Genomic DNA, 26,204 nt, shown 5'->3' with positions numbered 1-26,204 from the left:
TATTGCACTTTACTCTTTTTTGTTATTTATTAGTATAATTATTATCAGTGGTTGTGGTATATGGGTGTTAACGGAAGAAGAACCGTAATTAACAATCTTGTTCTTGTTCACTAGTGAAAACCGCAAATATCTGAATATTTAACATTGTTTTTTTATCTTGAAATCTGTTTACAAAACATTATAAATTGAACAATTTACACAATGGAAAATTGTCTGCAGGAGTCTAAATGTTTCGGAAATTTGATAAACAAAATTGAGACACAGAAAAGAATATTATATGTAAGAATAAAACACTTACCTCGGAATTGATTCACTATATACAGTAGAACCATTGTAGGTTAGATTTAGCTATCAAATATGAAATGCTCTAACGAGTGTGGCATCCTTCCACACGAAAATCCTAAGCAAAAATAAAATGACAACGTGTCCAAAGAAATCATCTGACCACTGTTTAAAAATAGCCAAACCTGTTCGAAGAACTCGATGGACCACTATTTAGAAATATTCAACAGGTGTGTAAGAGGCCAAGCCTAATCAGTGTGCGTTTAAACACAGGTGAACCGAACTTAGGCCAAACGTACATGTATACATAAAAGCGTATGTTAAAACTATGTATAAACTAAACTGTGAAAAAAGGCGTCCTGCGCAAAGACTGCAAGTGCAATTCTCTGATCATGATGACAATTTCACAAATCGTTATCTATAAACAAGTTTGACTTAATAAATATATGAATAACTCTATAAAATTCATCTGGATTGTGACACTCAATGCTCTTCAACTTTGTACTTTGGCTTTATAACAATTTTTATCTGAGCGTCACTGATGAGTCTTATGAAGACTAAACGCGTATCGGCGTATTAAATTATAATAAGTACCTTTGATAACTATTGTAATCAAAATATTAGTTAATAATCATGAAAAGTCATATTCATCAACATAATTATATTTAGAATTATATTTATTGTGAAAAGAAAAGTTTCATTATTTGATTTAGGAAGATAAAAAGAAAACAGGGTGTCACCAAACTTGTTTTCTTGCTACAACTAAAGATAAAAATTTCCCTATTAGCCTAGTTTAAATTTTGTACTAAAAGAGTTATCTCCCCTTAAATGGCTCATTTGAAGAAAAAAAATTAAAACAAAAACAAAAATATTTGTTAGAATATTTTGTATAAAACAATTAATTAACAAGTTTTCTTTAAATAGAGAAAATAGACTAAGTGTAACCTTTAAATTGCAAATCTGTCTCCAAATTTTCAGATGTAGGCAAATAACTAGACCGATATTGTACTGTGATTGTACAATTCAAAATGGCGGTATACTATGAATATACCTTAAGCAACAGCAGTTAACTCATTTCAAAACGCATTCAATTAGGAAGAGATAAATATATGTAACACACAAAAACTGAGGAAATCCCAATGCACCGATAAAGTTAAGCATCTTCCTCTATGCAGGTATCATCTGACATGCAAATCAATATTCAGTTAAAATATCACAATCGGGAAAAAAGACAATATTGGTAAAGTTAAATACTCTGCAGGTATCTAAAATATATGACGGTAGAACTTGTTGCTAGTGAACTGAGTTTAAGAACAAAAACAACATACTGAATAGCTGACGTCACATAAATAGTTTCAAATACAATTGACTGCATAAGCCAAATGTATTTCTTTCTTTAAATTTACAGAGAACAAAGAATGGAAGACACCAAAATCCATAGAGGGACAGGTTTGTTTAGAATGTGATATAGAAGCCCAGCTGCTTGAAACTGATGATAAAATGGAAGCGCAATCAATAAAAATATCTGACGCCATCCCACAGCATTCCAACGGAAGCGGAACAAATCAGGAAATTACTGCAACACTCCTGCCTATTGATCTTGGTAACTAGTTAATCAGTATATTTGCATTATTTGGAAGTACGCAATGAACTGTTGATATTTATAAAAACAGACACAGTAATTTTCTTCCATACTGGTTTTGATTTTGTAAATATTGCCGGTATATTTAACGACCATTCTACAATATTGACTTAAGAATCAACGATTAGAATAAATAAATTATTTAATAAACCAACAAAAAAAAAACAATTAAGAAGTAAAATACATCAAATTATTATAATCATTTAAGTCCAAATAAATTGTCCAACAGCTTCAGTAGTTTGTATATCTAGATTACTTCCCTTTGTATCGTTATGACGGTTATGGTGTCTTGCACCACAGTTCCGCTATAATACATAGATATGTTGTTTGTTGAATGATGTATGATTGCGTTCAATCTGTATGACCACTCCTTAACACTGCAGCATTGTATTATTCTGGTGCAAGCTGGAACCTAGTAATAATATAATTGTACAAACTCTTTAGTACGATTATCAATTTAGATATGCATTTTACTTACACGTTCATGCAACATAAACATGAACGCTATAATCTCACGTTCATAAAATGAACATATATATTCTATTAATTTACGTAGATAAATACGCACATACATTTTATATGTAGCAAAATGTGTCATACTGTAATAAATATCATAACCTTGCATGATAGTTTCACGTACATAAGGAAAATAGGAACCTTGTACACATAAATATCACGTACATTCAATTTGTACATATAATTTTAGTCGGTTGATTTTATGAATTAGAATGAAATTATTTTCTTCTGAATTGTCTGCCCATATAGGTGGCGTTGAGGTTAAGTAGTTTGTGTGATTTGGCGGTTTAATCATTCGGCACAACAGGGTCTACTCGATAGGTCACGTCAATTTTTACATCCATGCTATTAGATATTTTGTATCATGATGCATGAAGAGATCGATTGTTCACAAATGCTTGTGTGTATTGAAATACTAGTACTTATAATATATATAATATATATATATAGTGGGAAGGCTATAGTGAGGGCGATTTGGTGTCACGATATCTCAGTAGCATAGGTTCGTATCCCGGCGAGGGAAGAACAAGAATTTGCGGAAGCAAATTTGCAGATCTAACATAATTTGGTTGATGTTTAGACGAGTTGTATATATATCTATATAAATGATGACTTTTCGTACTGATTCGAAATTTGTAAACAATAAATAGTTAATGGTTGTTATTAAACCGGCCCTCGGCTCTGTCGTGTGGTATTGCACTTTACTCTTTTTTTGTTATTTATTAGTATAATTATTATCAGTGGTTGTGGTATATGGGTGTTAACGGAAGAAGAACCGTAATTACCAATCTTGTTCTTGTTCACTAGTGAAAACCGCAAATATCTGAATATTTAACATTGTTTTTTTATCTTGAAATCTGTTTACAAAACATTATAAATTGAACAATTTACACAATTGAAAATTGTCTGCAGGAGTCTAAATGTTTCGGAAATTTGATAAACAAAATTGAGACACAGAAAGGAATAAATATATGTAAGAATAAAACACTTACCTCGGAATTGATTCACTATATACAGTAGAACCATTGTACGTTAAATTAAGCTATCAAATATGAAATGCTCTAACGAGTGTGGCATCCTTCCACACGAAAATCCCAAGCAAAAATAAAATGACAACTTGTCAAAAGAACTCATCTGACCACTGTTTAAAAATAGCAAAACCTGTTCAAAGAACTCGATAGACCACTTTTTAGAAATAGTCAACGGGTGTGTAAATAGGCCAAGCCTAATCAGTGTGCGTTTAAACACAGGTGAACAGAACTTAGGCCAAACGTATATGTATACATAAACGCGAATGTTAAAACTATGTATAAAATAAACTGTGAAAAAGGCGTCCTGCGCAAAGACTGCAAGTGCAATTCTCTGATCATGATGACAATTTCACAAATCGTTATCTATAAACAAGTTTGACTGAATAAATATATGAATAACTCTATAAAATTCATCTGGATCGTGACACTCAATGCTCTTCAACTTTGTACTTGTTTGGCTTTATAACAATTTTTATCTGAGCGTCACTGATGAGTCTTATGAAGACTAAACACGCATCGGCGTATTAAATTTTAATAAGTACCTTTGATAACTATTGTAATCAAAATATAATTTATTAATCATGAAAAGTCATATTCATCAACATAATTATATTTAATGTAGATCACTAGTATATACTTTTTGAGACAGAATTTGTTTATTATTTGCCCAAATGAAGATTTTACTATGCTCTTTCAAAGATTTAATAAAAAGTATGGGTCACCGTGCAATTTTTCAAGCTATGAGTCGTTGAAAATTGCCAAAATGTTGTTAGTTTGTTCATAAAAAAAAAAAACCATTAGTGTGCATAAAACAATTCTATGAGATAGAATTTTGAAATAACTTGTAAAAAGAAAAGTTTCATGATTTGATTTAGGAAAATAAAAATAAAACAGGGTGTCACCAAACTTGTTTTTTTGCTACAAGTAAAAATAAAAATTTCCCTATTAGCCTAGTATAAATTTGGTACTACAAGAATAATCTCCCCTTAAATGGCTCATTTGAAAAAAAAAATTAAACCAAAAAAAAGATATTTGTTAGATTATTTTGTATAAAACAATTAATTAACAAGTTTTCTGTAAATAGTGAAAATAGTGTAACCATTAAATTGCAAATCTGTCTTCAAATTTGCAGATTTAGGCAAATAACTAGACCGATATTGTACTGTGATTGTACAATCCAAGATGGCGGTATACCATGAATCTACCTTAATCAACAGCAGTTAACTCATTTCAAAGCGCATTCAATTAGGAAGAGATAAATATATGTAACACACAAAAACTGAGGAAATCCCAATGCACCGATAAAGTTAAGCATCTTCCTCTATGCAGGTATCATCTGACATGCAAATCAATATTCAGTTAAAATATCACAATCGGGAAAAAGGACAATATTGGTAAAGTTTAATACTCTGCAGGTATCTAAAATATATGACGGTAGAACTTGTTGCTAGTGAACTGAGTTTAAGAACAAAAACAACATACTGAATAGCTGACGTCACATAAATAGTTTCAAATACAATTGACTGCATAAGCCAAATGTATTTCTTTCTTTAAATTTACAGAGAACAAAGAATGGAAGACACCAAAATCCATAGAGGGACAGGTTTGTTTAGAATGTGACATAGAAGCCCAGCTGCTCGAAACTGATGATAAAATGGAAGCGCAATCAATAAAAATATCTGACGCCATCCCACAGCATTCCAACGGAAGCGGAACAAATCAGGAAATTACTGCAACACTCCTGCCTATTGATCTTGGTAACTAGTTAATCAGTATATTTGCATTATTTGGAAGTACGCAATGAACTGTTGATATTTATAAAAACAGACACAGTAATTTTCTTCCATACTGGTTTTGATTTTGTAAATATTGCCGGTATATTTAACGACCATTCTGTTAAAGGACAAATTCCTTGATATTTTGACAATACTGAGCTACCTCTTAATTGTTACATTTACAAGAAATCTACCGGAAATTTGTGTTTAATTATAGTCATTGTGTAAAGATGTTAATATCAGTGAAAATACTCCTACTTCATGTAGTAGTACTAATTCCAAATATATCTATGAACCCATGTCCCATGTTATAATAGGAGATCTTAACATCGTTTAAGACCGAGAGTTAAAATCATAACTCAGAAAAGGACCTAAATATCGTCTTCCGTCAATTATTAATTTGTATGAGTGTCGTAATATCATCCACGACTCACTTCATACTTACTCTATGAAATTAATAAAACGGGAAAAAGCTGACAAAAAATCTTTGGACTCTTTTTTTTAATTAAGTAATGCAGATAGTTGATATAAGTATTCAACATTTTACAGAACATTTTACTATTAACAATAACCACAATTAACCTATTTCTCGTATCAAACAAAAACAAAAAGAACTAGCCAAGAAATTTGTGTTTGTCCCGGCCGATAAAGCTGCTAATAATATTATTATTGTTTGACGTAAATTTTACATTGAGGTTCTGAAAAAAAATCACCAATTCACCTACATACCAACTGTCTCCATTTTCAGAAAACGACATCTGTAACAAACATAATCTTTTAGCTACCGCTTTACAAGCAGAGCCAAATACAATGAAAGTCCCAGCTATGTATTGGCTTCATAAGCTACACAACATCTCAGACTACACCATGACCATCAAGTTCTGAATCAGTTTAATTAAGTAAAGTCGAGACCTAATCGAGTACAATTAAGTTCAGTTAAGTACAGTCGAGACCTAATCGAGTACAATTAAGTTCAGTTAAGTACAGTCGAGACGATGTTGAGACTATTCGTGTAAAATGTGTGCTCGATTGTACTAGTCGAGTGACTTTGCTGGTTTTTATAAGGTGTGGTTCATCATAGTGAAATAGAGGTAGGAGAGCAGATTGCTGGTAGTTGTCTTCGATCTAGTAACGATGAAGCAAACTAGGCAGATCAGGAAATGTGTGTTCCATCTTCAACTTCAACACTTGAATTTTCGACAACATCGTTGAGTGATTTGACTTCCACTTTAAACGCAACTGGGAATAAAGACATATCACTTGATAGTTTTCCTTCCACTAATGTGATATATCATTCGCTGTATTTCATTTCAGTTTGCAGAAGAACCGCTCAACTCTTTTGAAAAATACATTTTAAAAGAGCTTCAAATTTGTCCAGTGTTTGAAAAAAAAACCTCCTTAAACATCCTACGAAATATGTTTGAATAAAAATATATAGTTACCATGCAATGAATCTGTTGCTGTTATTCTACTTGCATTTTGGTCAATATATGTCTACAGTAGATGAAAAGAAAATACTTTGAAGTAGATATGTAATGTATCCAATACCTTCCTGTGGAAATAACGACAACAAGCGTCATTATTTTTTAAGTAGAAATTTCCAATACTCTGTCGTAGAAATTATGTACATGTAGCACAAGTTTAAAAAATGGTGTAGTTTTCTAGTATTACAGTAAATCATCACTCCCAAATAAGCACAATCTGGGAATTCGTGGTCTTCAGTGTGACAGTTGGATTGTTTCTACAACTAAACTCAAGCTGAGCTGTTATTAATTTTGACTGATAACTTCAACTATCCCGAAAGTTGCTTTCAGACTGAATCATGCTGACCAAAGACAGCAATGGCTGTGGTACAGACGCTTCTTATGGATTTAAATAGATAACTTAATATAAAAAAAGTTAGATAGCATTATAACGCTATGCAAAGTTTCATGCTTTTGGTATTAAGTGGTCACTTGCACAAATATATGAAATTAGCTTTGACTATTGGTGGCAATTTTTAATTTTGCCGCCATTTTGGGTTTATTCTTTGTATAAGGCTCTATTATGTTCAATTGTTTCTAAAAAGCTCATAACTAACACTGCCAAGTTTTAGGAAGTTTCTATAAAGGGACCAATTACACCATTACATTTGACCTAGCCTCGTGATTATTGGCGACCATTTTGAATGTGGCGGCCATAAGTTAATTTTTTCAGATGTCTTCATATCCATGTGTTTTCATCATAACAAGGACTGTGCAAGATGTTTAGCTGTAACTCTAAGGTGATGAAATACACCAATATATTTATGTTGGCCATTTTGAATTGGCGTCCATCATGGATTTGTTTTTAGACAAAACCATGGCCGTATTGGGCATATCTTTTTTGAAAGTTTTGGTCCTCAATGCTTTTCAACTTTGTACTTGTTTTGGCTTTTGATATTTTTTTTAACTAAGCGTTACTGATTTATAGTCTTGTGCAGAAAAAAACGCGCGTCTGGCGTATAAAATTATAAACCTGGTTTATTTTGATAGCTATTATTTGTGTGATTCTCTTTCCTATATGTTCTCACAGAGGGAGTTTAGATTTTGACAGCATGTAACATGTGGTCAAAGGTTGAGCAGTCAAATGGCAGACTACGGCCTGCGGAAAGCGGTATTGCAAGAGTTAAACCACAGGCAGCAATACATAGCCATACACAAATCTTCTTATTCAACCATCCTATTGTGTATTGATATATATATTCTTATTGACACATATAAAGGTTTTTAATTGAAATGATATAATCGAAGCCTTTCTATTTCAGAAACAAAAGGAGCATACGCAATTGCAAACTCTCCAACATCTGAGGGTAGGTTTGATAGCCGACAGAAAATCATGTAACAGCAAAGATTTATTTATATTTATACTGACTTTGAATTAGCTTTCTTTAATTGCGAGTACTCTCAGATACCTTTAGTATTCGCGCTAATTTCGTCCATTTTAACTGATTTTTACATTTTTTTTCTCGTACAAATTGTACTGTTACAAAGCGGTCCCAGGTATGGAATAGGTTTTGACACCGGCACATCTGTTTAATCCCTTCACGATCTGTATGTGTCTGTCGTTTGCTGTTATTCATCATATTTGATTTACTTTTATTTTATCAGATATAACTCAGGCCGTTAGTTTGAATTGTTTTACATTTGTTATTTCGGGGTCCTTTATAGCTGACTATACGGTGTACCATTGTTCATCACTTCTATGACATGCGCTCTTTAGTTAAAATTTGTTTTGTTTGACGTCTTTATATTATAACATGTACATGATCGTACTCATGCATCCTAGTCACTCATCAAATGATTTCATTCCGTTCTGTGGTTCTCTTAAAGAAGTCATTATTTCCTTATGGTTCTATGTTAACTAAGTCCCCTGATGACGGTCATCTTTTATGATGAATCGGCATCAAAGTAACAACGCTTGATCAGCACATCATGAGGAACATGTATGCCATGTTTGGTGTCATTTAATTAAGTGGACAGGTTCTCTAAGAACGTCATTTGTCGTAAGATAAGTTCCCTCCGCTAGCGGTCATTTTGGATGATTGACCATCTTCAAAGTAACAACACTAAGTCAGCATCTCATAAGGAACATGCGTGTCGTGTTTGGTTTAATACAGTGGTTCTCTTAACGAAGACATTTGTATGTATTTCCCATAGGGTCCTATGATGAACTAAGTCCTCCGCTTGCGGTCATCTGGATTAACGATCGTATACACAAGTAATAAAACTAAGTCACCACTTCATACAGAACATTCATGTTATGTTTGTTACAAATCCAAACAGTTGTTTTCTAGAAGTAGTTCAAAATGAAAACGACGTGGAAGTGATGAGAATAGTTCACTCGGCACTCTGGGTCAGGTTAGCTAAACTAGGGGTACAGTAGTCAATATTGTGTTATAGTCATAATCACTACAAACAAAACCTAAATGGCAACAAGGAAAAAAACAAATGACATAAAAATAAAGCACATAAGCAAAAACGAAAGAGTTCAAATATTTATAACCCCAATTAGCATTTATGCTCATTATATACTAGTGGTGCTGCACTTCAATAAAGGCAACAGTAGTATACCGATGATCAAAACTCAAAAATTGATAGACAAACTTAATCGATAAGTAACCAAATAACATACGATTTTTAAAAAATATATTGTATACCATATAAACCATATTTCTTATGAGTTCATATTCTGAAAGAGCACAAATAAGACGACATTTAATAGTCAGCCATGAATAATGATCGACATTGAAATATAATTGACAGCTACAATATGAGGGTATTGTGCATTGATACTTTATTATCGCTATTTTGTGCATTTTTCCTTTGATCTTTTTTTGTGATAATTTTCGTATCATGCTTCTCGCTTGAGATGGAAAAATTATCGCTAGAAACTAAGGAGGCCACGTGGCGTTACTAACGAAATTGACATGAAATTTGACAACGTCGTCATAGGTAAAATAGCGTTAAACAGATTATCATTGGTCATCTCAACTCGATTGCTTTTCTCACTTTTGCTGTACCAGCTCAAGCAAGAAAATCAATCTCGTTGAGATGATCAACGATAATATATAATTATTTCTTCAAAATATGCAACATAAGGATCCTTAAAACTAGAGAAAGTCGTATATGAGTCATCTAATGCATTCATCCATTTCTAATCGTATGTTAGTGCGTACTTATACATTCCGCAGATCCATCGGATACCACTTTCAACAGAGCCTATCCCCCTTTCAGACCGCAATATTAATATCTGTGCCGATTTTTTTATCCTGGTTTGGATGCTCCCTTTTAAAGCGTGCCTCCTGTTTCGGATTAGTTATTCGCTTTGTTGTGTAAATGATTAAAGACGTATACAAACTTTGACTATTTACTATACTGCATGAATACGTTATGATAAACAAAGATGTAATAAACATGTGACGTTACAATACGTTACGTTAACAACAAGTAAGTATATCTGTATTGCGGTTAATTCGTAACACTCTGGGCACAGGAAAGTGAAAAGGAAAAAACACAATAAATAAATAAAATCGAAAATTTCAAATATTCACTCTGAATAGGAATCACTTTAAAGTCCATGTATATAATTATAAAGAAATTTTTACCGAAAAGTCTCTATGAAAATCCCAAATATGAGATCGACGAACTTTGGTTGGATATACGTTATGTTCATTAGAAACTTCAAGTCAATTAGTATATTTGTTCAATCGGACGTTAAGTCTATCCGTCTTTATTTGATCGGCTTCTGTGTGATTTCTGTTTTTCTGGTTCCCTGGTAAGTCTACTGATAATTCTCGATGTTCTGTTTTTAGTTAAGTTATAGTTCTCGGTAGCGCAGGCAAAGTCTCTGTACATGGTAATGTTGTTATATATTGATTGTCGCGATGTGATGTAGTTGACTTGTATGTCTCGTAGTAGTGTTTGTCCTCATGCGTGTGATGCTTTCCTGTGCATTTACGTATATTTAGACGTACACTGTGATATTTTGTGACTTCCAACGCAGTTTAAACAAAGATTTTTCTGTTTGATATATTTCGTAGCTACGTATGTGCATTCTGATGCAAATTGTGGTTCTTGGCAATAAACACATAATGTTATCTTATTTGTAGTATTCTATTTTCTCTGTATTGTTGTATGCTAGTGCTGTAGCTTTGGATTGCTCATATATGGAATGATGCGGTAGGTGTTTTTTCAATGTTCCCGCGTTAAGTTTTTCCTAATTTCTGCGGGTAGTTTCCCGAAAATTATAGGTACAAGAAGAGATCCATATGTGTCTTGCGTCTGACCTAAAGATTCAAGTCCCCGAATGTTGGCTTCTAATCTGTCGTAAAATGACTTAGTGCTACTCAGGGTAAATGACGGACTTGGTACACCAAGAAAATTTTGTGTGCGTTGATAATTTCCTGTTGCTGACCGTAAAGCTCCTTAAGTAAATTGAGTTCCTGAGTAAATTGAGGTCATAGTTTGCGTTGGTGAGGACTAAACCTGTGGTAAACTCTGCTGCTTCGTAATGGATTTGTGATTTTATATAACTGAACATTTGTTAGAGCAGGTTTGTGGTGTACGGTTAATTCAAACGAATCCTAAAATGTCTGTCAATGTAAGATATCTCCCGAAAATGAAGGCAAGTCTGACTTTGGTAGTCTGTGATAGAAATTCGGAGAAGGGTTATAAGTAGAGTTTTCTCCGTGATTTATAAAAGTGCTGATTGTGCATGATGTTTATATGATGAATAGTTATTTATGTATTATTGTCATTTTGTTTATTTTCTTTTGGTTACATCTTCTGACATCAGACTCGGACTTCTCTTGACCTGAATTTTAATGTGCGTATTGTTATACGTTTACTTTTCTACATTGGCTAGAGGTATATAGGGGTAGGGTTAAAATCTCACAAACATATTTAACCCCGCCAAATTTTTGCGCTTGTCCCAAGTCAGGAGCCTCTGGCATTTGTTAGTCTTGTATTATTTTAAGTTTAGTTCCTTGTGTATAATTTGAAAATTAGTATGGCGTTCATTTTCACTGAACTAGTATATATTTATTTAGGGGCCAGCTGAAGGACGCCTCCGGGTTCGGGAATTTCTCGCTACATTGAAGACCTGTTTGTGACCTTCTGCTGTTGTTTTTTTATTTGGTCGGGTTGTTGTCTATTTGGCACGTTTCCCATTTCCATTCTCAATATTATTTGAATAGCATCCTGTGTCTGATTTGTGTTGTAATTAACATTGCTAGTTGTCGGAAGTGTTGAAATATGTACACTGGACCTTGATTTGAAAAATCACTCACCGTAGGTTTAAGAACGCTACCGTCTGAGTTTGATGTAATATCCCTGAATTTATGAATAGACACTTCCATATGTAAATTAAATTAGTCACTGTCCCTATTTCCGGTTCCATGTCTCCGACTTTTGTTCCATATAAAATCTGTGTATCCAGGTTTTCGAGTAAGGTCCTTTACCAGTGTTTATGTGGCTGCCAATAGTTCTTGATTTTCGATGTCATTGTCCGCAATTATCTCTTTACTCCTGTTAATTAGTTTTGTGACGGCGCTTATGTGTCCACCACGAATTGCTCTGAGTTTCTCCATAAGTCACGGCACCACTGTTTGGGATTAAATATAGTACTTCGCTTTGTTGTGTAAATGATTAAAGACGTATATATATATTTTGGCTATGTACTATACTGCATGAAGACGTTATGATATACAAAGACGTAATAAACATGTGACGTTACTATTCGTTACGTTTACAAAAAGTAAGTGTCTCTGTTTTGCGGTTAATTCGTAACACCCCCTGTCATATCTGAGCGGAACCTAATGTTTCCTATTCTGATGTGCATAGTACTGTAATTTTTATTCATAATGACAACTTTCTGCTAGTTCAAATACATTTTTTTTCTACGTGAGAGTCTGTTTGGTTGTGCGGGATGTACAAGTCTGTTCAGAATGGGAACTTTAAATTTGATGCTTTGTGTAGAAAGATTGTCACGCTGTCTAAATTTAGAACCCTTGTAACAACTCTTTGAAGGCTCCTACGTGGCCTGTTTCAATGCAAATGATCTGTCTCTAACCAGTATACCCTCATTTACCAATGGCAGTCTACAGTTTTCCTCAGACTTTATCCGGGTTGACCTCTTTCACAGGACCTAGTTAGTTTGTTCATTGTCTACTGATTTCGTCATTTACATGCATGAGATATTTTTCACTTGGCCATAAGCAACCAGCAATCAAAACATCAATCTATCCAATATATATTGTTTGTTTCTACTTTTATTCATTGTGACTAAGTTTTTCCATTATCTAATTTTTTTTATTAGTAAATGCTATGATTTCCGAGAAAAAGAAACAGAAAAGACGATAAATTTATAAGTAACCCTATAAACCAAACACTTTGCTGAAAAAAGTTAAGGATACGAAGGACAAAATAAGCCTATACATCATTGAAAACGTGACAAAGATAGATAGAACTAAACAAATAACGTCTGCATAAGTCTGTCCTATACATGAATATACTCAACACAATTATCTTTTGTTTTCAAACTCTTTCATTAACACCTTCCTTGAATTCGGCACAGATTCTGTAGTGTGGGACAAGAGGATTTTAAAATGAAAATCTTAGTCTGGTAAGAGCTGAAAATAAATAACTATTCCTTAAACCGGTTTAAAAGAATATTCTGTAACACAAAGTCCAGGATAATGTGCAAAAGTGAAAATAAAGCTTAAAAATAAGAAGTAACCGATGAAAATGAAATCAATCCACAAAAAATCAGTCCCATGCCCCTTCCCAGTTAACATTTGCATACTGTACTTAACGAAGAGATACGTTTCAAAAAGGTAAAACTACAAAAATATTGAACTCCGAGGAAAATTCAAAATCAAAAGCTTAAACACAGCAAACGAATAGATATACGCAAAGAAAAAACAAGTTCAAATTGTTGAATACTTGAATTGAATCACTTTACTGCTTATATATATACATATATTTCATTGTTTTATGCACCTGTTTGGATGTTTCCTTCCCTATGCTATTTTACATCAATATCAATAACTTTATCAGTATTGTACCAATCCATATTGAATATTGTAATTGTATTATTTGTCCTTGTATATTGGAATTTATATTTCTGCTCCTTTGCAATGGTCAAATAAAATTATTTGTATTTGTGTGATAGTCGTGTTTTATGGGGTATCCATAAAGCGACAAGTCTAGGGTTCTTTGACATCACTTTATTAAGTAAACATGAAGGAAACTTCAGTGAGTAATAACGAGCACTAAATATACAATGTAATGTATCTATATAAGTTTCATCACTATATACGGTTTCAATGAGAAGTATATATTAAATATGTATGTCTCCAATTTTCAAGAGATGACCACCATTACTTCTTTTCCAAAATCTGAGGTGTGTCCAAAATGACCAATAAGAACTGACCATAAAGGTAAATAAGGTGTGACAATTAATTCACTAATGGGTTGGACAGGTAGATACTATTACAAATATGCTCAATGAATTATGACTGACTAGAACTTCCATACATTTTAACGTGTAGAGATATAATAGACTATAAACCAAAAGATCAAATAATCAAAGAGAAGTAATCAAGTCTAATATCTGGCATATGATAAAATATAAAATACTAATAAATGAAATACGTAAAAATATACTCTGTCACACTCTCCCCCTGCTGCGAGAATGTCTTCCAAGACATTAGTCGAATCATGGTGACAATAAACAAAAATATATAACAATGATCTTCCCCCTGTGTGAGGAAAAGACGTTCTCGTCAAATACTTGACAAAACTGAAATGAAATATCATCTTATCATCTGGCTTAGTGATCAGCTTCAACATCGCTCTAGAAACTTCATCAGCCTTGTTGATAAACATTCCAGAGGATGATGCAGTCCTAAGGTAGTCAGCTCGAACCATACATCACAGTTGTGCACTCTTGAAAACTGGTGGTACAACAAAATTCTTGTACTTGGTTGTAGCTGTTGATGTCTTAGTTCTAGTAGATCGTCTTTGTTGTGGTTCCGGTGTTTTATCATCATCTTCCTCGTCATCATCAATATTCTCATCTTCCTCGTCATCATCAATATTCTCATCTTCCTCGTCATCATCAATGTTCTCATCATGTAAAGCATATGTTGTCAAATCGTATACTTGATAATCTAGTGATGTTTCGTGCTCTGAACCTCCTGATTCTTCAGGCAAAGAAGCGTCCTCCTCTAATTTAGAATGTTCCTCGTCATCAGCGTTACCGAGAACAGTAGCATCCTCATCAACCGATGCTGTTTCATCATCTGCTTGGATAACGTCATCCGGCTGAATATCTTGTTGAACTTCTTGTTGAGGCTCTTCAACTACGACATACACCATTGATTCATCTTCACTCTCTGTGTTGGAGTCTGTTGAAACTTCTACTGGAGCAGCTTTATTCTTTGGTGATGCTGGTTTTCTTTTACTTCTTCTTGGCAACGGAACTGGTATCTGGTGAGTTGTGTTCTCGTCCACAAATTCCTTGTTGATGCTTCCAATGGGTAATAGATGGTTTCTGTGAAGCGTTCGCTTTCTTCCATGACCATTCTCTTTCCTAACTACATAGACAGGTAGTTCCTAACTACATAGACAGGTAGTTCTGTATAAGGTTGATTGAAAATTACATATGGTTCTTCTTCCCATTTATCCTGTAACTTGTGGGTTCCATCGAAGGCAAGAATCTTCACAAGTACTCGATCGTCTTTATGTAAAATCGCGCCTTTAACTCTGATGTCATAAGCTTGCTTCTGTTTACCCTGTGATTTTACTGCAGCTGATGATGCAAGCTCATAAGATTTCTTTAACTTCTGTCTCAGATCTTCAACATACTTCGTCATGCTTTTCAGTTCTCTATCACTGTCAATCCCAAAACCTAAATCTACTGGTAGCTTCGGCTGTCGACCAAACATCAGCTGGAACGGTGTTAAGCCTGTTGTGTCATGCTTGTTCGAGTTGTAGGCATGGACAATATGACCAATGTAAGACTTCCAGTCTGCTTTCTTGTCTTTCTCTAGAGTTCCAAGCATGTTTATGAGTGTCCTGTTGAATATCTCGCATTGTCCGTTGCCTTGTGGATGGTATGCATGGCGTTGTACGAGACTTCTTGATGCCAGTGATATCGCATAAATCTTTGACAAGACGACTCTCAAAATTAGGACCTTGGTCGCTGTGTATTCTATCTGGAAGTCCATAATGTACTACGTAGTTCTTGAAGAAAGCTTCAGCAGTAGTTCGGGCTCTCATGTTCTTCGTTGGAATGGCCTGTGCGTATCGAGTAAAATGATCTGTGATCACCAATACGTACTGGTATCCGCCCCTTGAAACTTCTAACTTCAGAAAGTCCATACAGACTATCTCCATGGGTTGAGTAGTTCTGATACTTGTCAATGGAGCTCTGTCGTTGGTTGGAGTCTTACGCCATATACATCTTGTACATCTCTGGATCCACTGCTCAATATCTCTAGGCATACCATACCAAAAGAAACGATCTTTGACTAATGTTGTTGTCCTGTCTCTCCCCTGTTGTCCCATATTGTTATGCATTGATCTGAGTACTGTTGAGATCTGACAGGTTGTAATACAAGTTGATATTAAGTAGTGTCGTTGTCAGTAGTTGTTCTGTATAATATTCCACGCTTGGTCTTCAACTTGTCAAAATTATTATACAGCATGTTGTGGAATGGTAACGACGGTACATCTTGCTTTCTGGGTTTCATCTTACTACTGACTTTGTCTATCCAGTATCTTACTATGATAGTCGTGTTTTACGGGGTATCCATAAAGCAACAAGTCTAGGGTTCTTTGACATCACTTTATTAAGTTAACATAGGAATAAATAACCCAATCTGTGGAACCAGGTTATAAATCTAACATCTACAGTACAACCAGTATGTTACAGGGACATCATAACCTATATATGAAGATATAAAGAATATAATTTCCAATAGCTACAGTTGTTCCAAAGTATGGAAACTTCAGTGAGTAATAACGAGCACTAAATATAATGTCTCTATATAAGTTTCATCACTATATACAGTTTCAATGAGAAGTATATATTAAATATGTATGTCTCCAATTTTCAAGAGTTGACCACCATTACTTCTTTTCCAAAATCTCTGGTGTGTCCAAAATGACCAATAAGAACTGACCATAAAGGTATGACAATTAATTCACTAATGGGTTGGACAGGTAGATACTATTACAACTATGCTCAATGAAGTATGTCTGACTAGAACTTCCATACACTTTAAAGTGTAAAGAGATAATAGACTATAAACCAAAAGATCAAATAATCAAAGTGAAGTAATCAAGTCTAATATCTGGCATATGATAAAATGTAAAATACTAATAAATGAAATACGTAAAAATATACTCTGTCACATTTGTATTTGTCATATTCTTGACTTGGTACAGGCACTCTCTTGTGTAGATAATGGTGAAGTAAACCTGATGTTAAAGCTAGCTAAACCTCCCACTTGTATGACTTTCGCATCAAATATAATCTTACAACATTCAATCCATTGTTTTCAGGTATGTTTTGTGTTTTTTTTCTCTTTCAGAAAACACAACCACAGAAGAATCATTTTCCCAGGCTCAAACACCTGTCAAATACAACCTTCCTGTTTCTGTCAGTTTACGTCAAAGGATAAATTTGAGAATGTCGAAATATAAAAATCTGTTGTTCATTACTAGCTGTATCAAAACAGGCAATACATTAGTGTTTACCGACACTGATAATAACCGACTTATTATTTGTAATGTAGACGGTACTGATATCCATCACATTCCTCTGCCCTATAAACCATATTATATGACAATGATAGATAGTAATACTGTAGCAGTATCCTATAGATATAACTGGACCATACCGATAATAAATATATCTACACGTTCTGTCATTCGTACAATCTACACCCGTACTGTCTTCCAGGGAATATCATATCATGAGAATAACCTGTACTTTGGTATTGGTAAGAGAACAATACAGGTGATGAACCTGACAGATGAAGTAATACGTACTATATCGGTACCTTCACGCGGTATCTTCGACATTACAGTAGACAGAGACAGGTTGGTTTATACAGACATTAGATCAATATACTGCTACTCGTTAGATGGTGAACGAATTTGGGTTACTGCAAAGGATGATAACACTGAAAATTTCCGTCGTGTGACAACAGATAACAAAGGGAATGTATATGCGACTAATACTGATACCCACACTGTAGAAATCATATATGACAAAGGCCAACAGCAAAGAAAACTTCTAAATTTATCAGATGGAATCTACAAGCCCTATGGAATCTTTTTTGACAAAGAAGAAAATATTCTTGTTGTTTGTAGTGCTAAATTCGGACTTGTGAATCTTTTTGATGTAAAAGATAAATAGACAAAAATATTACTCTCAGACAATGAGTTAATTCAGACTCTGATATAATTGTGAAATTAATGTAACATTACCAAATTTGCACGGAGTACCCAAATTGCATCTTTTTAACAGAAAGAGCATCATTATTCTTGCATGTTTTCTTCTGGACTAAAACGTTTTTCCTTTATTTTATTTGACATTATGCACATCTTTCAGATAGGTATATTTGTTTAAAAATTCACAAAACGTTCACACTATATATCAACAGATAAATCATTCTTTATTACGGAGTCATGGATCGTTTAGAGGTCGGTTTAGGCTAAAAAATTTCAAGGATTCAATATGGATTAAAAACTAAATTGGTTAAACTGTCTTAAATGTTTTGTTTGTGATACTTTTTACTTGCTATGAAACATGTGAAATGATTCATAATAAATACTAAAGATCTGTACTAAGGCTAAGGAAAACTGCATGTTATATGTAAGCGAGAACAGAATTTGGTAGATTTCTATGGCTTTATTCATTAAGCTATATAAATGTTTTTAAATTATATACCAATGATATTAATCCTATTTTTGTATATATATGTTTGTCTCAGATCATGTTTTTCATTTATATGGCAAGAACAGTATTTGATATTAGTTTGTTAAAGAGGCTTTTCAATTAAATATGTCACTGCATAATGATGGTTATACATCTCCTTCAAATATATTGAAAGAGACCGAATGTTATGCTGAAGATCTTGAAAATTATGATAAACTTTACAATAAATTTAAGTATTCCTTTAAGATAAAGCAAACAGATATCACATTCGGGAGATGGTGAATACCATTTTTTTCTCAATTGTAAATTAAACCCAACTTAATAAACAAATGCTTCTTTTCAAAGATTAATAGTTTTTACTCTGATGATACAAATTATCAAACCCTTTCACAGCTAAAATAACTTTAAAATCCTGAATTTGAGCTTTTGAGAGAAAAGAGTAAAACCAAACAAATACTGAACTCAGACGAAAATTCGAAACGGAAATTTCATAATAAAATGGCAAAATTAAATGATAAATCACACCACACGAATGAACAACTACTGTCATATTCCTTACTTGGTACAAGTATTTTCAAATGGTGGATTTTACCTTTATTTATAGCTCTAAACCTCTCACTTTTACGACAGTCGTATCAATTTCCATAGTATTGACAATGATGCGTGAACAAAATGTCACAAATAGGGGTACAAAAACAACACGAATCCCATCAATAATTAGGGGGGATTTCAGGGTGCCCCGGAAGTAGAAACAAATCCTGCTTCACATGTGGCACCCGTCTTATTGCTCATACTGTTACAAAGCCGGTGAATAGTCTAAGTTTGTAGGTCACACTTATGAAAAGGGAAGGGGATTGTAGTTAAGACACAAGAAACATATCCGACATCATCTTTAAAACGTATATTCCATAATGGTCAACCAACTCGTGATGGCGTCCGTAATATTTACGAATTGATAATTACAAGTTCACCATTTGGATTTATTGGTTTAAAAATAAAAAGGTCACAATAGAGAAGCTGAAATTCGAAAAAAAAATGTTTTCACCCGACCCGCAGAAGTTGTTGACTTAAATTGCGAAAGTTGTATTCCCATTTATATCTATGTTTATTTATGTTGCAACTTGTAGTTCTTTACTTTCTGTTTTATGTTTATTTAAATTTGTGTTTGCTTTATCCATATGTGTGTGTTGTGCAAATAAAAGTATTATATCATATAAAAGGATACTTAAACAAAATTTAAAAAAAAACTTCGGATGAACAGATCTTACATTGTTAGTTTGATGTTTAAACGAATTAAATATACAGAATGTACACAGCCATGTATCACAATCACTGGTGGTTTATTAAGAATTAATTTCTCGCACTTAATGCCTGGGGTTTACAGAATACTGGACAAAAATAAAGAATGTAGGGGACAAATGCCTCTAAAATATAAAAAGAAAATTAAGTGAAAATTGATACATGAATACAAATAGATGAAAGTATTGAACAGTCCTCTCAAAACAAATCCAGACCCTGATGCAATTCTTTGTCATGTGAATAAACAACATTTATCTATGGTGATTTTCTTTTGTCAATTTGGGATGTCTAAGAATTTTGTTTTTGATGATGTTCACGATTTTGAATTATATCAATAGACCAATATTTACCCGTTTTATTGAGCTACTTTACACAAACAATAAGTACAGTAAACTTATTGACGCTGTCGATGGTTATTCAACACTATTAACATTTTTTACAGCTACCGATATTAGTTTACACAGTTACCCGTATCATCGCGTTTTTTTTGGCCGGATTATTTCAATTTTGTCTTTGAAGCAAAAAAGTTTTATTTTCAAACTAAGTAATAACTTATCATAAGACACAAAAAACCCAACGAATAATGCATAATTATTACAAAGTTGACAAACGAAATATCGACCAGAAACATCGTCTGCCGTCTGCATTTACAGATATCACATTAACCCCTGAGTGTAGTGTTAGTGTTGCAGGGTTAAAGTTGTGTTTATTGTTAACGTAATGAAAAGGGAAAATGTTTATGTTAAGGTTAGGTGAAGTTTAAATGGTATTTATGAACTCCGTAAATACAATAAAACTGAAAAAAAATTATTTTGATTAAATTTTATGCTGAAAACAAGGCAAACTATTCAGATTTTTCAACCATCTATACAGATGGATCGAACTTATTGTCTACGTTATTTTCAAAATTTTGGTCCTGTGGTCTTCCTAAAGTGTATCCAAGGGTAGTGGTAGATTCTCAATTTACTACGCATCATGACTATGATCTGGTACCGTTACTCTTAGTATTGGATGTTATATAATTAAAAAAAAATCCTTAAAGTTACTACTAAATAGATTACTTAATTATCAAAAGATCAGGAATATGTGTTTATAAGAGACAAAACATTTCTTAAAATTAGCTCCTATTCCTTCACTGAAAACTACATAAAAGACGATCATTTTAAAACTTCTACTGAAATCAGGATCCAAGACCTTAAATATCCACAGGCTCCTAAAATTTGTCATACTTGGCCTGTTGATATAGCGCCCCGTTTGTCATAGATTGTAGTGTGGTCTGTGTCAAAATTGAGGGAAATATCAAGGTTTGAAGCAGTCCTTCTAGTATCAGTAGAATCCTTAATTTAAAGTTCACTTGGATATATGAGATGTAATTATAAGGTTATGAAATGATTAGGCCATCATCAATTTATCTGAAAGTTAAATTAAATTACCGATTAGAATACCGCCTGTCTGTTAACATATCAATCCTCCAAACTCATTAAATGTATTGTCGATCAAATATTCCTGTATTTTTCTCTTCAACTTTGTATTTATTTGGCTTTTTAACTATTTTAACTGATCTGAGCGTCACTGATGAGTCTTAAGTAGACGAAACACGCGTCTGGCGTATAAAATTATAATCCTGGTACTTTTGATAACTATTTGATAATATCATTATCAGTATATTGTCCTAAGCTGAGATATATTCAGATTGTTCCCCCTTGTAATGGGAGATGATAGGCTAGGTATTGATATGGTCAACACCCCTCTTGGCCTCCCACCTTTGTCGTATCCTATCTTCTATTCGTTTCAAATGATGAAGAGATATACTAACAATATTTGGTGATGTCTTGTCCATTATGTCTTTAGATGCAAAAACAAATTTGTGCACCATTTGTACATTTCTCTCTATTAAAGCATAGAAAGTATTTATTGTTATCTTAACTCCTATACATTTCTAGGAATATGATTGGTTAAAAGCGACCTCGTGGAGACCGTGTATATTCAATATTAGGTTAGTAGGGAGGCGGGGCTTATTTCAATACATGGTTAGATTTGAATTTACGACTTGGGCACTGTTTGGTTATCTAAAACTTTTAAAGTTCTGTTTAATATTGTTGATATCAAGGTTGTTGATAATAAATATGTTCGTTAATGTTTGTTGTTGAGTGCAGACCATTTGAAGAATGTTCTTAAAATTGAACACTTGAACACTTTAATACAGAAATAAGAAGATGTGTCATGATAGCAAGACAATTGTAGTCTAAATTCAACAAATAAAGATAGTCGGTAAGATAAATTCGTTACATAGTGTGCTTCGCTCTCACCCCATATGGAATTTACTTACCCTGTATACATGGTATATATCATATTAGGTCACTAACACACTATGTAACTAATAGGATGTCCCATAATTTAAAAATAGTTCGTGTAAAGCTCTGCAATACTAGTTAATTTTACATACTTTAAGACGTTGGCAATTCAATTTGAATGGTATTGGAAGGACGAATGCATTTCGTTAACCCTTTGTGGGTCACAACACTTTTAATTTCCATTTCTTATTCGTCGTAAAGTGTTGCAAATCGGTTGTTTGAGGAGAGTTGTTGATATCCTGGACTAAACGCAGCTGGTGTTACTTCGTATCAACCCCATACCCCACGACCTTGTATCAGATGAATTCTGAGATAAATTCTGCGGGGATGGATTTGATGGTGTATTGCGGAAGTTCGTCTGTACTGGGGAACGAACAGGAGACGGAGCTTTAGTATAATATTGTTATAAATGGGTATTGATAATAATCTCAAAGGAACAAAACATTTATATTTCTAAATTTTATTGGGATCAATATCTGAAAACCTGAAAAATAACGGTCTTAGATGATTTTCATACACTAAGACAACTTTGGCACACTCAATTTGGTGAGATCAAATTGCATATTTTTATAATTAGTATCAATTTTATCAGATAACATAACATTTAACATAAAGTCTATCAACTTATCAAGTAAAATTCAACTGTCAGTGAACAGGCACTTCGATCACGATTTTCACGGGTCTACATTAAATTCACACTTTTAGGGGATAATGGGTTTATAAAACATGTTTGTCGTTACCTATTCATTCAGTCTCAGTGTTATTTGACATATCTTTTGGGTAGTTTTCCCTTAAATTCCATCGTGGCTATTGCTTCTTTACGTATATTGGAAGTTGCCATTCTAACGAATGGTCACTTCCGGGTAACGGTACTTCTTTATAAAGTTATAATAATACATAAAAGCATTATTAAGATATGATTAAAATTACTTGCTGGCCTTCCTTTTACTGTGTAGGGTATTGGATAATAGGAAATAATTACGTTAAGTACGTTTTTGTGAAGCGCCGTTAAGGAATTAATTTGTGATTTCAATGACGTCATATAGTAACGTAGGTGATAAGGCTAAGAGTATGGAATTTTAAGGTTTATATTTATTATGTCACTTATTTATTGGAATTAAAGGCAAACTTTCGCGATTTTATGTATTTATAACGACATTTTGGGACATGAGCCAGAGTTTTCCTTAGTATTTCAAAGTTATAGTAGATATTCAGTTCTGTGAGTCGCGGATGTATTTCACCGTCAAGTATAAATACGGCGTCGCACTAGCACTTTGGCATATCGTATCTGGCTATCAAGCAGAGCAGTACAATAAACCAAACAAACCCTTAAAGTCAAGCAAGCTATTTAGGTACAGGATGCATATTTTACCTTAAGCTATGCGATAGCATTTCAATTCTATATTTATCTTTTTACATCTTTTGGAATTTTAACTTAAAGCTCACATAAGAACGTCTAGGAACCAAATATCGCTTTTATAAATATTCCCGCTTAAGCAGGTCTTCAACAGGAAGTGGCTTCATATTAAGACGAGATGCGGAACCAGTTCAATGTTTACAATTTCTAATAGCAGTTTTTGGCAAATTATACAATTATTAAAGAAGTAAAGATACGATGTCCCACCACGTTGACAACTTTCTAATATCGTAATTTAATGAAATAAGTATATTTCATTCTCTCATTATTGTATGATTGATAGGATACAGTCTTGTAAATCTGTATATATAAATTACATCTGGGGTTCGGAAGGCCAGCATCTTACTATTACAATATATGGTTATACTATGTTATTGCTGATATTTGCATGCGTTATTTATTGAGATATACATGCCTACTGGACAAGAATAAAAGTCATTCTTTTACGCTGGATTCTTCATTTATATATGATTATGCTGGAGTCAACAAACTACACTCAAAACAAGACAAAGTAACGGAACACTATCAATAAGCAATCATACGGAATTAAAAGTACACTCGACCCCTACTCGCCCGCCTGTAACAAACTGGTATCAGAAGTGGGATGTCACAGTCCAAAGTGGCATCCAGGATGCGAACCTCACATTTATTCTTAAATTCAACTATCTACTAGTATACCAATTTAATATGTCAACGTCTACGACAAAGATGGATCTTAACGTGGTGGAAATTTAATTTATTTTATTACAATAATTATTGTACGTTATATATATCTAGGTAAAAATCAGTCTAAGTCTCAACATGGCCGTGTCGCCAGATCTGGAAATCAGATTTAGATCGGAAGAGAGAGAAAAAGAAGCAAGACATGAGAGAAATACCGAATTTGCGGACGCAAATGAAACTTTAGAAGAACACAGAGCAAATGTATATGCACATGGGGAGGGAGACGTAAAGAGCGAATATGGCATGTCTGGACAAAGAGGACAAAGGGGGATAAATACTGACGGATTCCGATACAACAACCCACACACAGTTTCTTTTAGACCAGAACCATATGATGGAGGAGAGGATTGGGAGGAATATATTTCACACTTTGAGGTGTGTGCAGAACTTGGGAGATGGCGGGACGCAGACAAAGTATTAGCGCTAGCGGCAGCATTAAGGGTACCAGCAAGGACATTTTACATTAGTTTAGAACAGACAGAAAAACGGGATTACGGTATTTTGACTCAGAGATTAGGATTACGATTTGGGAGTACAAGACAACAAAACAGATGGCTTTCTCCTCTTGAAATGAGAAAAAAGGAACCCAGGAGAAGCAATAGCGGCGTTGGCGGACGATCTGCGCCAGATGGCTCAGAGAGCTTATATTGATCTTGATGCAAGAGCTCAGGAAGTATTGGCACTTAACCAGCTGTACAAAAGCGTTACATCTGAAGTAAAATACCAATGCACTAACCAGGGATGTAGAACTGTTGCAGGAGCTGTAGAGGTAATAGAAAGATATGAAGCTATAATAGGAGATGGCTCAGGAAAGAACAAAGGCAGTGTCAGAATGACAACAGATACACATTTAGGAGAAGCATCTAATTTTTCACAGGAACCTTCGGAAAACCAATTTCACGATAGCATTGATGGACTAACAAGGAGGATTTCACAGCTTGAAGGTACAACACAGAATTATAGCAACTCTTGGCAAAAGATAATAACAGAATGCCTCAATGGGGAAATACTAATAACAGGCAAGCTAAATGCTTCATTTGTGAGAGCACAAGTCACTTATGTAGATATTGTCCATTTTATCTCCGATACAAGCAGGAAAATGCAAGACATGACAATACTGGAGGACAGCAAGGCTCCAAGGACCAGGAAAACAGAAACTCACAAAGTAACAACCAGGGAAACTTCAGTTCCCCATTGACTCGATAGACCGGGAACCAGTGGGAAATTTACGGTCACAGGAATTAAGTCACAATATTAGGATAGGACAAATGGGAAATACATGTGGTATATAGGATAACGGATTTTATACAAAAGGATACCTACAAAACTTACCTTTGACAATAGTAATAGACAATGGATCAACCTCTTCTATATTAAATTATAAAATTTACAGACAGTTAGCTGATGTACTGAAAAACGCAATACTATAAACAAGCACATATAAACTTGTTGATGTAAATGGCAATCCTTTATGCTCATACGGGACACTTAAACAAAAACTCACTTTAGGGACAGCAGATTTTAACACAGAATTTCTGGTCTGTGATATCAAACAAGATGCGATCTTGAGGCAGGATTTTCTATTGGATCATATAGACAAAATTGATTATAAGAGACAGATATTATCTACAAGGGATACAGATATACGTTGCTGGATAGGAGGAGAAGCAAATGCAATATGTAGAGTCATTGTAA

General features: G+C 33.8%; 1 protein-coding gene across 1 annotated transcript in view; it reads left to right on the top strand.

Moving 5' to 3' along the window:
• Nucleotides 1-20,133, top strand: part of LOC134692913 (uncharacterized) — a 56,938-nt gene extending 36,805 nt beyond the window's left edge. The window contains exons 5-8 of the mRNA XM_063553547.1: nt 1,691-1,885; nt 5,034-5,228; nt 8,032-8,076; nt 17,365-20,133. Coding sequence (XP_063409617.1) covers nt 1,691-1,885; nt 5,034-5,228; nt 8,032-8,076; nt 17,365-18,194 — 1,265 coding nt within the window. The 3' untranslated portion in view covers nt 18,195-20,133. The remainder of the gene's footprint in view (nt 1-1,690; nt 1,886-5,033; nt 5,229-8,031; nt 8,077-17,364) is intronic.
• The last annotated feature ends 6,071 nt before the right edge of the window (nt 20,134-26,204 follow it).

The sequence above is a fragment of the Mytilus trossulus genome, chromosome 12 (assembly GCF_036588685.1).
Source record: "Mytilus trossulus isolate FHL-02 chromosome 12, PNRI_Mtr1.1.1.hap1, whole genome shotgun sequence".
NCBI classification, from domain to species: domain Eukaryota; kingdom Metazoa; phylum Mollusca; class Bivalvia; order Mytilida; family Mytilidae; genus Mytilus; species Mytilus trossulus.
This window is presented reverse-complemented; position numbering and strand designations above follow the sequence as displayed.